Raw genomic sequence first — 17582 nt, forward strand, 5'->3', positions numbered from 1 at the left:
CTGAGGTGGGAGAGAAGTGGTAGAGGGGGTTTGAGAGGGAAGAGGAGGAGGAGGAGGAGGAGGTAAAGGAGAACATTAGAAGTGCTGCTCTTAGCTGAAAATGGGAATATGGTCCTAGGATTCATAGTCACGACCTTTCAGGGACTTCCATTATGTTCCTCTTTCCAAGTATGAAAGCAGCCAGGAGGGAATGACTGGGTTTTTCTGTCTCCCTCTTTCTCTCTTTTCTGTCTCTGCTTTTCTCTTCTGTCTTCTAGCTTTAGAAAAGTTATAAAACTTCCCCCCCGAATCAGTGCACTAAGGGATCACTCATATACTTGGCACTGTGACCCTAAGTTCCATATAATTTGGGGCACACCTAGTGAAACTCGGGGCACACTAATAGACTGTGATGCATCCTTTCAGAATCATTGCCATGAGCCTCCAAGGGCTTTGTTTTCTTTGGTGTTCAGGGGTAGATCCCCTTTGTGTCAGGAGGCAGTCTGTCCCTTTCCTGGTGAAAGCTGGGCCATTGTGGGCATAGGGTTGGCAAACAGAGATGGGCTGGAGTGAGTGGGGCAGGGATTAGAGAGAATGTAGAGGACAAAGCACAAAGGCAGGAAATATTAGTGAAGGGTTATCAGGCTCCTGTGAAATAATCCAGATGCCCATCCCCCTTACCTTCAGGAACTTGTAGAGAAGGAAAGTGAACCAGTTGGTTAGCATCTTCTCAGCCACTGACTCCGTCCTATGTCCCAGCCCCAGGGAAAAAAGTCAGAGCAAGACAAGGGGAAAAGGCATTTGGTTAGTCTCACTGGGACCATAGAGAAAGAAACTGGTGGGTTTATGACTTTAATGGGATCACAGATTTAGAGCTGAAAGGGATCTCAGAGGGAAGTAAGCCTAATCTTCCCCTCCCCATTTTGCAGAGAATGAAACTGAGGGACAAAGAAGTTGAGTGAACTGTCCAGGGTCACACATTATCAGAGGTAGCACTGGTATCCAGGTCCTCGTAACTCCAAGGCCATTGCCCTATCCACTATGCCAGGGGTATCAAATTCAAATAGAAGTGGGGACCACTAATCCATAAATAAGGATCCCTGATGGCTGCATATTGACTTAGTTTTAAAATATAATATTATCTGTTTTATTGTATTTTTCTTTGTTTTGTTAAATATTTTCCAATTACATTTTAATCATGTTTGGGCTGCAATGTGGCCCATTAGTTGCATGTTTGAGTGTTACGCAGCTGTTATGTGTCCGTAATGCAAACCCTGTGACTATAACGTATGCACAAGTTCCAAGACCTCCTATCTCCATGTGGCCAATTTCTTCTCACAAGGCTGGGGCAGTGCAGTGTTCCAGAGTGGAACATCGATGGGGCATGAGAGAGGGCATTGGTTGCCCTTTTTGGGGGGAAAAGAATGAAAATCTGGAGGAGGGCTGATGGATAGATCATTACTAGCCCTCCTATTTCCTTTTGACAGCATAAAGGAAAGTATGAAATAACAGTCTGGACTTTGGTTATCTATAGGATAGCAGGGATGGGGTACAGGATAGCAGTATGGATGGACCAAACACGCCGGGCCCTAAAAGTCAAGTTATAGCCCCACTTCAAAGACACCCAGGTCTTATAGAGATACTGAAAGATCACTTAATCTACCCTTTTACACCAAGACAATGCCAAACCTGAACCATTCCTGGGAAGAGAAAAAATATTGAGGGGCTTCCATAGATGGCTACACCAGAACATCTCTTGGGAAACCATTTCAGGGTTGAACCATTTTTATGACCAGAAAATTCTCTTCTAAGCCTAATTCAATGCTTTAGGTTAAACTCATTCGCTTTTTTATTCTGACTCCCAGAGGCAAAAGGTGTAATACCGATTCCCTTTTCATAAGATCATAGGCCCACGGATGTAGCTCTGGAAGGAGTCTTTAGAAGGCATTTAGCTTTCTCATTTTACAGAAAGGGAAACTGAGCCCTGAAGAAGTGAAGAGATTTGCCCAAGGTCACTCAGATGAAAAGTCGCTAAACCAGGATTTGAATATGAGTCCTCTGACTCCAAGTATCCTGTACATTCTCCTGAATGTCTAAATGCCAGAGGGCTCTACTTCTGTTGATTTCATTTGGGGTGGACAGAATTCAGACCTCAGCTATGCTCATGGGGGAGCACTAGGGAAAGGTGGCCAAGTCCATATATGGCCATGGACACTTTAAAGGTGCATTGGCCAAGAGAAAATGCCAAGATACCAGAATAAAGGGAGGGCATTTGGGAGCAGAGATAGAGAAAAAAGGGAGGGAAGAATTAGAAAACGTGGAACTGGAGAGGGGGCCAGGAAAAAAGAAGGAAGACAAGAATCAGCAAAGTCAGAAGCAGAGAAGGTGTTGGAGGAAAGTGAGCTGTCAATGAAAATGGGAGATACACAGATGCAGAGAGAGATGACATGGGAAAACTGACAGTAGGAGCTTAGCTAGGCAGTGAAAACCCTAGAATTATGGCAGTGGGTGGCCATTTGGTGAAAGTAAAACAAAAATCAAGATGATCTCTTGTGCAAGCGCTTTCCTCTGTTTCTGCTCCCAAATTAGCAGGATTGTCCCAATTCAAGCCTGCTTCCTGATGCTATGCAAGGTTTTGCCCAGTGCAGCAAGATCTTAAAGTGAATCTTTTCTGAAATCCCAACCTGTTTGCTAAACCAAGAAGAAAACCTGGAGTTATTAACAGAGGAGCAGACATGCAAGGACATTAATTAAATAGACTGACAGAGGTAAGTCAGAGACAACTAAGTGCTTGGTAGCAAGAGTAATGGATTTAAAGTCAGGAAGACCTGAGTTTGAATCTTGCCTCAGACACTAGCTTGGTGACATCTGGAGCAAATCACTTAACCTCTCTGTGCCTCAGTTTCCTCATCTGCAAAATGAGGATAACAATAGTACCTACATCACAGATTTGTTTGTGGGGAATCAAATGAGATGATATATGCAAAGGTCTTTGCCAACTTTGAAGTCTTATAATATAAATGTTATCTCTTGCTATTATAAAGTATGGAGATCAATAATTTCTTGTTGGCTGATTTGAAGTAGGAATTGAGGAAGGGTAGAAATGAGAGGAATATGGACGGTTTGGCCTGGAGAGAAGGAGGCTGAAGGGAAAACTTTAACACTATCTTCAAGGGTGCCTGGTGTCATGGCAAAGAGAGACCCAGTGGTCAAATTATGATTATTTCAGAGGAGGTATGAACTGTAGGAAATGAGCACAAGTTTTCACCTATTATCTCACCCAGTTTCACTTTTGCTCATGTGTGGAGTTCTCAGCTACATGGTAAAGTGCAGGCTAATTCAATTGAACAAATACTTATTAATGTACCCATTGTGTGTAAGGATCTGTGTAATGTGCTGAATTAAAAAAAAAAAGATCAAAAATGACAGTTCCTGCCCTCAAGGAGCTTACTTTCAGAAATATATTGAACAAGTTGCAATGGAAAGGCTTTAAATCCAATGTAAACCAGAACTTCTTAGATATGAGAAAGGGGCAAGTGACCAAGGGTTAATGTGACATTTCCTTCTCTAGAATGTTTAAAAATACTATAGATTCTTAACTAAAAAGAACACTAGGTTTGGAGTTGGGGGAGCAGAGCTTAAATCCTGACCCTACAACTTATTTATTGTTTGATCTCGGGTTAATTTTCCTTTGTGCTTCAGTTTCCTAATCTGTAAGACGAAATAACTGTGCTAGATGAACTTTAAGTGGGGCAGCTAGATGGTGCAGTGGATAGAGCATGGGGCCTGGAGTCAGGAAGACCTGAGTTCAAATCTAGCCTCCGATATTTATTAGCTGTGTGACCCTGGGCAGATCACTTAACCCTGTTTGCCTCAGTTTCCTCATCTGTAAAATGAGCTAGAGAAGGAAATGGCAAACCACTCTAGTATCTTTGCCAAAAAAAACCCCAAACCACAAATGGGGTCATGAAGAGTCAGACACGACTGAAACGAGTGAACAACAGCAATCTCTAAGGCCCCTTTCTCCTCTAACTTGTGATTCTGTGAAAAGACGTGTAATATTCTTGATTGAAGGGGAAAGGTCTCTAGACAACCACAGAAGGTCCTCTGAGAATCTAAAATGTTAAGCTTCTACAATAAGGAAAATTTGAGAGGAAAAGCTCAATGGTGTCAGAGGATAGCCAGAGGGCACATAAATGAAATGAAAAAGAGATGAACAAAAACAAAAGGGAGGAAAGAGTACTACATTCATAACATACTTTAAGGTTTTCAAAGCGCTTTTTGGGCAAGTATCGTTATCCCCATTTTACAGATGAGGAAACTGAGGCTCAGTAGTTGACTTGCCCAGGGTCACACAGGTAATAAACTAGTAGCTGTTGGACCTTGGACTTGAATTCAGGTCTTCTGTCTTCAAGATCAGAGCTTTCTTAAGAAACATGCTTAAGAATGAGACAGGGAGTCACACACTGTCTGAGTGGACACACGTGAAATGAGCCCAGAAGTCACCTCGCCCTGTCTTCTGCCTCTAGGCAGGTAAAAGGTTAAGTCATCCCCGGAAGGTTTGGTGGGGTCTAGGTTGGGGTAGAGACCCTCCCTCCCCCACCTTCCTTTGGTTATTTCCCTCCCTGCACCCTTTACCTTCTGAGTAGTAGTTTGGGGTGGTTTTTGCTCTCCAGGTTCTTGTCAATGAGGTCAGCCAGTAGCTGCTTTAGCACGTCTGTGGCATACTCCAGCTTGCTCTGCAGGACCGTCATGATGAGCGAGGCCACATTGCCCCGGTCCCGCATTGAGAAGCTCCTCTGGGACTCCAGGGTGCGGATGAAGGACAGTAAAAACACTTTGTTGTTGATGAGCTGGGCAAAGAGCTTCAGGCCCTTCTCCACACGCTCTTGGCGGTAGCCTGGTACCTACAGAGAGGAAAGGGAAGGATGAGTCACGCACCCATGAGCCACATCACGCACCTACCACGGGCATCACTGCCACGCTCAATCACATCACTGGAGATGAGAATGATGGGCTGGGGTATCATGTAAACGTGGCCAGTTCTGGAAAGATGCCACTGCCACCACCTGGCCATTCCAGTTGTTAGTCCTGTCTGACATTCAAATTACTTTGTGTTATTTTGTATATTTTCATTGTTGCTGTCCAGTCATTTCATGATCTTCATGATCCCCATTTGGAGTTTTCTTGGCAAAGATGCTGGAGTGGTTTGCCATTTCCTTCTCCAGCTCATTTTACAGGTGAAGAAACTGAGGCAAAGAGGGTTAAGTGACTTGTCCAAGGTCACACAGCTAATAAGTGTCTGAAACGGGATTTGAATTCAGGTCTTCCTGACTCCAGGCCCAGCACTCTATCCACTATGCCATCTACCTTATATTTGTCTTTATACATGTTTTATCTTCCCAATAGAAGCTTCATTAGGGAAGAAGCTATTTGCTTTTAGTATTCATATCTCTGACAATGAGTAACTACCAGATAGAAAATAATAATAGTGTTAATGATGAAGATGATGATGGCTAATATTTCTACAATGCTTACTATGTGTCAGGTGCTGTCAGATACTAGCTCATTTGAACCTCACAACAACCCTGGGAGGCAGGTGCTATGATTATCCCCATTTTACAGTTGAGGAAACAGAGGCAGATGGGGTCAAGTGATTTGCCCAGGATTGCACAGCTAGTAACTGTCTGAGGCTGTATTTGAACTCAGGTCTTCTGAGTCCAGGTCCAGCATTCTAGCCACTGTGCCACTAAGATGCCCCAGATGCTATACATGTATGCTAAATTGAAATGCCATGTGATGCCCCATCACCACTCATGTCAGAATCATTCCAAGAAGGAGCCCAGTGTATAACAGATTGTCATAGCTTCTTCTGGGTAAGCTTTGGCCCCCTAGGGATGCAAGGATGCTGGATAAGAATCTTCAATTTGACAATCACTACAATCCGCTGGCTGCAACAGAACACCATGCTGGGTGTCAAGACGAGAGGTTCTGGTCCTGGCTGTGCCTTTAAATAGCTCTGTGACATTAGGCAAGTCATGTAACCACTCTGTGCTTCAGGTTCTTCATCTGTAAAATGAGGGGATCAGAACAGAATACTTAACCCTATCTTAGAAAAAGAAATTGAACAAGACATCAATTAACCCCCTACCAAAAAGTCATCGAGAGTAGATGGATTCACAAATGAATTTTACCAAACATTTAAAGAACAATTAATTCTAATACTATATAAACTATTTGGACAGATAAGGAAAGAAGGAGTCTGACCAAATTCCTTTAATAACACAAATATGATGCTGATACCTAAACCAGGAAGAGCAAAAGCAGAGAAAGAAAGATATAGAAATATTTATATTTATAGCAGCTCTTTTTGTAATGGCACAGAACTGGAAATTGATGGGGTGCCCATCAATTGGAGAATGGCTAAACAAGTTGAAGCATATGAAGCATATGGAATACTATTGCACTATAAGAAATGATGAGCAGGATGCTTTCAGAAAAACCGGGAAAGACATACATGAACTGATGCAAAATGAAATGAGCAGAACCAGGAGAACACTGCACACAGTAAGAGTAATAATGTACAATGATCAACTGTGAATAACTTAGCTATTCTCAGCAATACAATGATCCAAGACAACTCCAAAGGATTCATAATGAGAAATACTACCCACTCCCAGAGAAGGAACTGATGGAGTCTGAATGCAGATCAAAGCATACTTTTTAAAGCTTTCTTCAATTTTCTTGGGTTTTTTATCTGTTTTCTTTCACAACATGACTAATATGGAAATATGTTTTGCATGACTGCACTTGTATAATCTATATCAAATTGCTTGTCTTCTCAATGGGGGGGAGTGGAAGGAGGGAGGAAAAGTATTTGGAATTCAAAATTTTAAAAAAATGAATGTTAAAAAATTTTACATGTAATTGGAAAAAGATTAACTGTTTAATAAAAAAATGAGGGCATCAGATGAGATGCTCTCTAAGCTTCCTTCCAGCTATAATATTCTCTACTAGATACAAATCCTATACTTGGGTTTAAATCCTCCCTCTGGGCAAGTTATTAACCTTCCTAGATCTCAGTTCCCTCATCTTAGAAAGGAGGGTTGGACCAAGTGGCCTCTAAAGTCCCTTTCTACGTTAGACCTATGAAACCTTCCAGATTAAACATTGATCAACACTGAAGTGAAGAGAGAAAATAAAATTTACCCAAGGTCAATAGAAGATGGCATCAGTGCCGTTGAGACGAGAGGCATCTTGGTAGAGGAGTGAGCACTGGACCTGGAGTCAAGAAGAGGTGGGTTCAGACCCACTTTAGACATTTGCTAGTTGTGTGATCTTGGGCAAATTATTTGAACTTCCTGGGACTCAGTTTCTTCATTTATAAAATGAGGGGGTTGGACTAGAGAGTCCCCCAGGTCCTTATAAGCTCTTAACTTATGATCCTATAGCCATGACCTCAGGTGTCTCCACACCTGGTCTACTGCACCATCCACTGGGACACAGTGACGTTGTCTAGGATCAAGAAGCCATGGCACTTGATGAGCACAATTTTAATTGTCTTGGGGAAGAGGAAGCTTTACAGCAAAGCCTCTGATCATCCCTTACAGCTCCCACAGGTCTGGAAGCCTAAGAGCAACCAGGACAGTGACCCTCTCCAAGCCCCCTTCTCTGTACCTGTTTAGCTTTCATTTCATTCGGCTTTTTAAAAGCTGAAAGTAAAGCAAGTCCTCTGGAAGGAGGCAGTGGAAGAGATAAGAGCCAAGCTGGGCACTGACAAATAGTGCTGGGGCTCCCCATTTTCCACAACTCCAACAACACCCTTTGGCTCTTGTCCATAGCCTTTGCTCCCCAACCCTTTATCTCCATCCTAGTCTTGCCAGTCCCTACTTCTGTAGCCCCAGACTCTACAAGTCAGCTTCAAGGTGTCTACCAGAGTTCCAAGAAAGGAGTCCAGGTCTAGTATCTGCTTCTCTTATGCCTGCCCCCCATTGGTACTCCCTTCTACCATAGGAGCTGATGCTATTAACTTTAGGTAGCCAAGAGAGGAAAAGGAAAACAAGAGCACAGGAAACACAGCAATCTTGATGTACCCTCAAGCCTCAGGTTGAAACCTATACATCTACTTACCTGTTTCTCTTTGTATCTACCTGGCTCACCCCTAAACCACTCACACCAAATTTCCCAAAGCTGTTACTATTTATAGACTTTGGGAACAGGTTCAGATTGAGTCTTGACTCCCTTCTTCTAGAATAGATTCTCTCACTTCAAACTCTTTGGACATAAAATTCAGAAAAAAATCTGAGTTCAAATCCTGACTTTGCTATTTACTATCTCTGCAACTATGGGCAAGTCACCTAAGTTTTTAGACCTCAGTTTCTTTATCTGCAAAATGAAGTCTTTTCTCTAAGGTACTAAAGTCTATGATCTCCTATGTGAGGGGATTCCCCTAAATAAAAAGGCTGGTTTTAAAATGAAGAAGGTATATCCTTGCTCATTTGGGATCCTTACATCTAAAGCGATAGAGGAAAGAGATTAGATTAAGTTACAGGTACTATACCCCTGGCATGACTCTGGTTGAATGATTTAAACCAATTAATGAATCAATGCTGACCTGGAGGGAGGTTTCCAGTGTTGTACACCAGAGACATATTCTTGGCTCTGCTCCGTTAGACATTTTTACCAGACACTTGCATGAAGGCATTGTTTGACATGTTTATTAAATCTAAGAATGACATAAAGCTGAAACTGATATGCTGGATGACAGAATTTGGATACCAAAAGGTCGCATCAGGTTGGAGTAATGGGTAGAAGTTAATAAGAGAATGTTTAATAGGGATAAATGTCAAGTCCTCCATTTTGGTTCAAAAAATAAACTGCACAAATATATGAAAGAGAAGACCAAGCAAGAAAATGGTTGGTGTAAAAACCAAAAAAATAAAAATGAAAACCTCTTGATTTTTTTTTTGTGAACTACAAGATGCCTTGAACATAATAAGTGTTTAAAATGTTATTTGAATTGAATAATGTAACATGGCAACTGAATAAAAAGATAATGTGATCTTAGGCTGAATTAATAGAAGAATAACATCTAGAAAAAGCAAGGTCATTGTCCTGCTGTATTTTGTCCTTATCAGACCACATCTATGGTATTATTTAATTCTGGGCACCACATTTTGGTAGGTACATTGCAAAACTAGAGGACAGTGAACAGGATGGAGAGGGCACTTAAGACCATATCATATAAGGAGTATTTGAAAGAACAAGGGATATTCAACAAGGGAAGAGAAGATTGAAAGAGGACATGGAAAACAAGTATTTGAAGGACTGTCACACTGAAGAGAGATTAGACATTCTGCTTGGCCCTGGAGATAAAGGCTAGGAACAATAGTGAGAGGCATATTTGGACTTGATATAGGTAAAAAAAAAATCTCAACAATCTAATTTGTACAAAAGTGAAATCAGAAGGTAGTGAATGCATGAAAACACATTTATTAAGTGCCTATTTTATGTCAGTCACTGTAGAAACCAACACAAAGCAAGACAGCTCCAACTTTAGGGAGTTACATTCTAATAGGGGGAGACAACGCATATAAGGGAGTGGTGGTCAGGGATGGGAGTTTGGAGCAGGGGAGTCATAGGGATGGCAAATAAAGCCAAAAGATAGAAGACTGTCATATCCTTTTCAGAACTAATGGTAGAACTACTTTGATTACTGTTTCTAGAGTAAGAGGTGGAAAGTGGTAGGAGCCAGGAAAAGTGAACCTGGGGAGTTGGAGATGCCTGCAATAGATAACTAGATAAAATGGGTAACATGGTTAGGAAGAGCGGGGCTAGAAATTGTGGGCTAAATTCACTCATTCACCAATTAGGAAAGTTCCACTCCAGGGTAAGAGTGGGTCTCCGGTCACTGGAGAAGCAAAGATGAATGGGTTTTATGTTTGTTATGAACTCAAGTATTGGACTTTACACTTATTTCTATGAATTTTCATTTTATTAGATTCTGCCTATCCTTCTAACTCAGGGCTTTTGACCCAGGATTCATGGATTAATATATATATATATATATACATATATATATATATATTAATAATTATATCAGTATAATATAATCAATATAATATAATAATAATAATTAATATATACACACATACATATATATAGATAACTATATTTCAATATAACTGATTTCCCTTGTAATCCTATGTACTTTATTTTATGCATTTAAAAGCATGATTCAGAGAAGGGATCCATAGGCTTCATTACACTGCCAAAGGGCTCCATAACTCCCAAAGGGTGAAGAACCCCAATTCTAACTTGTTGAAGGATGCTGTGGAGAAAATTTGTATTCAGAGATGAGTTAGACTAGCTGAACTCTGAGGTCTCTCTTTCATCTTTCTGGGATTCTGGGAGGCTGGATAAGGCTGATTATGAAGGTATAGATGAACAGATTAATAGACTGGTGGATAAATAGGTATGGAGGAAAAAAGGAAGTAAAGATAGCACACAAATGAGGAGTCTCAACTCTATCCCCTGAAGTGTTCCTCCTAAGCCCAAAGTATACACACTAGTGAGTTCATGGGTTTGTCATGAATGAGAAAAGGTTGAACTCCAGACCACTCTGCTGCCCTTTTGGAATATTTCTGTTTCCAGAAAGTCAATAGGGTGAAACTAAGGAGGCATGTGGGAGAAAAAAAAAAAAAAAAACAAGCAAGGAAAGTGTGATTCAAAGCTCCCTTGCTAGAATTCTGAATCTTACATCACCTCGGGCTAATGTGCAGCAGCAAAAGTTTATTTCTGCTCATGTCTGCAAGCAATTAATTAGCAAGTTTATTGGAAACTAGAAGGCCACATAACCTGCTCCAGACAGAGCCTTTTCTTGACAATTAACCATCTTGTGGGCTTCTTACTAGGGAAATAGGAGCTGAATTGGGGCAGATTTTATTTTAACTCTTTCTTGGTTAGATGACCTGATAGAAAGCCTCTCTTTCAAGGAAAGGCTTAGAGATCAAAGTAAATCAATAAATCAAATAATCAATAAACAGATGAAAATTAAAATCCTGATTAAGACAGCCAGTAAGCATTTATTAAGTGCTTAGTGCATGCCCTGCATTGCGTTTGGGGCAAAGAAAGACAAAATGATCATTGTTCTCAAGGAGTTCACAGTCTAATGGGGGAAGCAACATGCAAACAACTATGTTCATAGAACATATATAAAGGCTAATAATCAACAGAGTGTAGGACTAACATTAAGGGGGTTTGGGAAAGGCTTCTTGCAAAAGGTGGTGTTTTAACTAAGGCTTAAAGGAAATCGGGAAGCCAGGAGGCAGAAATGAGGAGGGAGAGAATTCTGCATTTGGGGGACAGCCCTTGGGAAAATATCCACAATCAGGAGATAGTGTGTTTTATTCGAGGAACATTTAGAAGGCCAGTGTCATTGGATCAAAGAATATGTGGGCGTGAGTAAGGTACAAGAAGAAAGGAAGTAGGTAGGAGTGGGGATAGGGTATGAGGGGCTTTGAATGCCAAACAGAGGGTTTTATATTTGATCACAAAGGTGAGGGAGAGTCACTGGAGTTTATTGAATAGGGGGGTTGATGTGGTCAGAACTTTTAGAAGATCAATTTGACAGCTGAGTAGAGGATAGATTGGAGAGGGGAGAAACTTGTGGCAAGAAGACCAGCCATCAGCTATTACAATTAGGTGTGAGGTGAGGAGAGTCTGCTCCAGGCAGCATGGGAGAAGAGAAAGGGGGCATATAGGAGAAATATTTCAAAGGCAGAAATTTCAAGATTTGGCCAGAGATTGGATATGGGGGGGGGGGGTAAGCATGAGGAGTCAAGGATAACACCTAGGTGGAGAACCTGGCTGATTAGGAGGGTAAAGGTGCCCTCAACAGTAATAGGGAGGTTAGGAAGAGGGTAAGGGTTTTGGTGAAAGACAATGAGTTCAGCATTGGGTATGTTGAATTTAAGATATCCAATAGGCAACTGAAGATGCCCAGACAGGGAAGACACATGCCACATGGGGAATGAGGGTGATTCAATTTATACGATAAGGACTAGGGTATATGGTCTGGGTGGGCAGGGTAGATAGGGAGTCCGTGTGTGTCTAGACATGCTAACATTTTACAATTATGATACACGCAGATGGCATCTGTCAAACGAATGGCTGGATGACTTGCTATAGGTTTGCCAAACCGTTATCACAATTCCAGCATCAGAATTCTCAGGATATCCATCCTGATCTTCCAGATTCCACAAAGGATTCCAGTGTATTGAGAGTTTATAAGGATGATAGTGAGTGTGATCCAAACATCCACAAATATGTGTAGATTCTTCCTTGTGTAAGGGAGAGAAGGATCAAACAGTAGCACAGCTAAGTGGATTCACAACTGGTCAAATGGGAAAACTGAAAGGGTAGTCATTTTGGGTTTGTTTTCGATAGGACAACATCCTGGGGATCAGAGCCTGGTCTTGTGCTAACAGTTTTATCCCTGGTTTGGGTATACTCATAGATGGCTCCTTCCTTTTGGAGATAGTTGTAGTATAACAGAGTAGCCACCATGGTGAAGTTCAAGGTCTGGGATCTCTGCAGGAAGGTCATCCTGGAGATAAGATCTTTAGTGACTACTTATAATAGCTCTGTGAGTTGTGAAATTGTTATCCCCTCTTTAAAGGTTAGGGAACTGACAGCCATGGAGATGATGTGCATCGCCAAAGGCTGCATAGTAGGGACTCTCTCAAACCCAGGCCTTTTGATTCCAAATCAAATCTTTTCTCCACTCTGCTAGGCACTTCTCTCTACTATGCCAAGATTTCATTTTATACCAGCAACAACTTCTTGGGCCACGAATGGGGCCAAGCAATTCTATTCAAGAAGCACTTATTAAGCACCTACTGTGTGCGAGGGATTGTGCTGGGCATTAAGGTAAAAGAGACAAAAATGAAACAGACCCTCTACTTATGGAACTCATATTCAATGACAGATATGAACCATCAAAAGGAGAGTGGACAAAATGACGAGGGGGAAAAGAAAGCTACAAAATGAGAAGAGGAAGGAGGGAAAGAAAGTGGAAGGGAATGAGCATTTATATAGCACCTACTATGAGTCAGGCACTGTGAGGAAGGAGGAGGAGGAGAAGACAGAAAAAGGGGAAAAAGGTACATATACTGAGAAGTGGTAGACTTGTATGTCTCAGAAACCTCACAGTGATGTCCCTGGCGTCCCGGGTTCTATTTCCTTGTCTAGACACATACACCATCAAATCCAGACAGATGTGCCATCTGACCACTGAAACACATAACAGCTTGTGTTTGCTGGTGCATGTCTATTTTCCATTTCTATCTCTAATTCAATTCATCCATTCCTTTATTCATTCAATATGCCGAGAACACCTAGCATGGGATGGTAGTATCTGGGATACAGAGCTATATAAAATATTGTCCTTGCTTGTAATAATAACAATTCTCATTTATAATGTGCTTTTATGTATGCAAAGCAGTTTCCTCACAATGACTCTGGGATGGAGGTAATTCAAATACACACAGTTTAGAGAGGAGGAGTCTTAGGGTACAGAGAAGGGAAATGATTTTCCCAGGGTCATTCATGTAACTAGGAAGTGTTGGCTCTGGGATTCAGACCCAAATCATCTGATCTTCTCAACTTGAAAGCTGCCTCTCCATTTACAAACAGTGATATATATCCACATATATTCACAGTTTCCTTCCCTTTCCTAGTATAAGCAAATAACAAGCATGCAACTCTAACCACACCCTTCTGCTTCTTATTTAGCCTCTACACATCTGGCTGTAGGTTTCTTTGGTTTGAGCCTGTCATTTGGCCAAGATGTCTAATGGCGTTTATACTAAATGTGGAACTTTAGGCAAATGCCCAGGTAGGTGGCACAGACTACTGGACCTAGAATTAAAAAGGGTACCACCAACCTAAACTCAACTCAACTAAATCTCAAACTCACCCCACATCTCTAACTCAAGAAGACCTGAGTTCAAATCCAACTTTAGACACTTACTAGCTATGTGACTGTAGGCAAGTTACTTAAGTCTGCCTCAATTTTCTTATCTGCAAAATGACAGTAATAATAACATCTATCTTGCAGGTTTATTGCTAGAATAAAATGAGATAATACTTATAAAGTGCTTTGCAACCCTTAAAATGCTATATAAATGCTGTTACTATTATTATTATTATTATTATTATTTAATACAGATTTAGAATTGGAAAGGATGACTATAAAAGTCATCTAATGCAACCCTTTGGCTTTTTCTCCTTGTTTTATTTTTTAAAATGTTTTTCAAATTTATTATTTCTTTATTTTTGACATTCTTTTCTTTTTAAATTTTGAGGTCTAAATTCTCTCCCTCTCTTCCAACCTCCCCCACACACTGAGAAGGTGAGCAATATGACATCAATTATACATGTGAATTCATGCAAAACATATGTCCATATCAGCTATATTTTTTAAAAAAGCAAGAAAAATAAAGTGAGAAAAGTATACTTCATTTTGCATTCAAAGTTCATCAGGTCTTTCTCTGGAGGTGCACAGCAGTTTTTTCATCACAAGTCCTTTGGAATTGTCTCGGATCATTGTATTGATCAGAGTAGCAAATTCTTTCACAGTTGATCATCATGACAACATTACTATTACAATACAGCATCACATCATTACAACATTTCTGTTACTATGCAGAAAAATGTCCCGGTTCTTCTCATTTCACCTGTATCAGTTCATACAGGTCTTCTCCTGTTTTTCTGAAACCACTCCCCTCGCCATCTGCCACCCTCTCATTTTTACAGATAAGAAAGTATCACCATCGAGTTTGAATGACTCTTTCAAGGTCACATAGGTAGCAAACGGCAGAGCTTGTATTCAAACTTAGGTCCTACAATTTATAGTTTAGTGCTTTTTTATAGTGGAAAGAATGCTGGTATTGAAATCAGAGATCCCCGGTTCAAATTCTATCTCTGTCACTTATTACCTATGTGACCTCGGGCAGCTTCTCTGGGCCTCACTTTCTTCATCTGTAAAATGAGAGGGTTGTATTAGATGGCCTCTGAGATCCCTTATAGCTATCAAACAATTATTTTTCCTTCACCTCCCTCCATTCTCTCCATCTATAATAAGGAAGGCTCTTGAAAACCCATTCCAGGGGAAACATTCAATGAATCTATAATAAGGGGTGTACAGGCATTCTGTTGCTTACCTCCAGGTCCCGGAGTACAGGGTGATCTTCTATGCCAGGAAATAACACTCGCATGGTGTATGTCCGATAGTCCAAGAAGGGAATTCCAGCCCCATCCAGGTCACTCGTCAGCTCATGGATGTCTGTCTGTAGCTCAGCAAAAGCTGGAGGAGAGGAAAACCACAAGGAGACTGCTGGGGGTGGAGGCAGAACTCCAAAGAACATGGTGTGATTCCCAACCCTTTGGAAGTACCATGGGATGAGTTAAAACCCATAGCTCTTAAAGTGGGGTTCTTAGCCTTTTTTGTGTGTCGTACACCCCTTGGGCAGTTTGGTGAAAGCGATGGACCCTTTCCCAGAATCATGGTTTCAAATGCACAAAATAATATAAATATATGGGGTTGCAATGGAAACCAATTACAATGAAACACAGGTATCAAAATATTTTTAAAAATCATGGACCCCAGGGTAAGAACCTTGGCTTTAAACCTAGACCCTAAAATGGATATAATAGAAGAATGGTCTAGTTACTGATTATCTCTAATTTACCCTGTACATATCTATCTACCTATCTATCTTGTTTATACATAGTTTTTTTGCTTGTTGTCACCCTCATTAGACTGTATGCTCCCTGAGAACAAAGAACTGTCATTTAAAAATGTGATCAGCTATGTCACTTTACAAATATCATCTCATTTTATTACTAACATTTTATATTTAAGAAAACTGAGGCAGAAGAGATTAACACTGTTCCCGGTACAGAGTAGGTGCTTAATAAATGCTTATTGACTGACTGTCAGAGTAACTGCAATGATGGACATTAGGAAGGAAGACGGTTAGATTTCAGAAAGAGTCTTCCTCATGACATAAAGCAATTCAAGAGGTTGGATAACCAAGGTCACCAAACTGAAAATGTTAACAAATCACATTTATACAGTACTTTAAGGTTTATAAAGTGCATGTCCCATAACAATCCAGTGAGATAAGTCATGCAAATATTATGATCTCTCTTTCTTAGATGAGGAAACTGAGATTGGATATGTGAGATGAATTTGAGGTAAGTGCTGATGATAACACCAATGTCATGAGGTGACTGCGAGGATGGCGGTGCTTCACAGTAATAGAGAAATTCAGAAGAAGGAAAGGTTTTGGGGAAAAGATAACGAATTTTGTTTTAGACATGTTGAATTTAAGATGTCTATGGGACATCCAATTCAAAATGCCTAGGAGGCAGCTAGTGATGTGGGAGATTAGGACTGGGTATCTATATATACACTTATATATCTATAGGTATAGATAGATGCACACACACATATATATATATATATTATATGTGTATGTATGGGGGGGAGGGGAGAGAGGGAGGAAAGGGAGAGAGGGAGGGAGGGAGAGGGAAGGAGGGAGGGAGGGAGAGAGAGGGGGGGAGGGGGGGAGGGAGGGAGAGGGAGAGAGAGAGGGAGGGAGGGAGGGAGAGGAATCATCTGCCTAGAGATCACAGTTGAGCCTCTTGGGAGCTGATAAGATCATTAAATGAGATAGCAGATATAAGGAAAAGAGAAAAGGGCCCATGGCAAAGCCTTGGGGGACACCCTCCATTAGTGGGTATGACCTGGATGAAGACAAGGCAAAACAGACTGAAAGATAGTCAGACAGGTGGGAGAAAAACCAGGAGAGAGGAATGTCAGAAAAACCTAGGGGGAGGTAGTATCCAGGGAAGAGGAGAGTCTACGTTGTCAAAGGCCTGTAGATTTAGCAATTAAGACGTCATTGGTGACTTTGGAGAAAGAAGTTTCAGTTGAATTGATGAGGTCAGACTGCAGAAGGGGAGGAAGTGAGAAGACAAGAAGTGAAAGCACTCAGTGTAGATTTTTTTTTCAACGTGTTTAGCTGAAGTGTGCAATGGTAGAGGACAGCTAGGCAGTGCAGCGGATGGAGTGCTGGGCCTGCAATTAGGATGACTTATCTTCCTGAGTTCAAATCCTACCTCAGACACTGACTAGCTGTGTAACCCTAGGCAAGTCACTTAACCCTGTTTGCCTCAGTTTCCTCATCTGTAAAATGAGCTGGAGAAGGAAATGGCAAACCACTCCAGCCAAGAAAACTCCAAATGGGGTCACAAAGAGTCAGACACAACCGAAAAACTACTTAACTGAATGCTAAATGTTGTGCAGTGGTGGGGAGAGAGACAGGTCAATATCTAACAGGAAGTGCAAGATCGAATGAGTTTATTAAGGATGGAGGGGAGGTAGGCGTGTTTGTAGGCAACAAGGAAGAAGCCAAAGTGGCAGCAGTCTGTAGAAGATGAGATTGAGGGTACATGTAGAGGGGCCAGATGCATGATGGGAACTCAGACCCCTCCTGACTCCAGGTCCAATACTTCTCTCTTGTTGCATCTCATGG

General features: G+C 41.2%; 1 protein-coding gene across 1 annotated transcript in view; it reads right to left on the reverse strand.

Annotated features, from left to right (window-relative positions):
* Nucleotides 1-17582, reverse strand: part of PLXNA4 (plexin A4) — a 627680-nt gene that overhangs the window by 59232 nt on the left and 550866 nt on the right. Inside the window, exons 12-14 of the mRNA XM_027842295.1 lie at nucleotides 15204-15346; nucleotides 4618-4886; nucleotides 661-727 (exon numbers count right to left, since the gene is read on the reverse strand). Of these exons, the coding sequence (XP_027698096.1) occupies nucleotides 661-727; nucleotides 4618-4886; nucleotides 15204-15346 (479 nt within the window). The remainder of the gene's footprint in view (nucleotides 1-660; nucleotides 728-4617; nucleotides 4887-15203; nucleotides 15347-17582) is intronic.

The sequence above is a fragment of the Vombatus ursinus genome, unplaced genomic scaffold (assembly GCF_900497805.2).
Source record: "Vombatus ursinus unplaced genomic scaffold, bare-nosed wombat genome assembly UNPS02014870.1, whole genome shotgun sequence".
Classification (NCBI taxonomy): Eukaryota; Metazoa; Chordata; class Mammalia; order Diprotodontia; family Vombatidae; genus Vombatus; species Vombatus ursinus.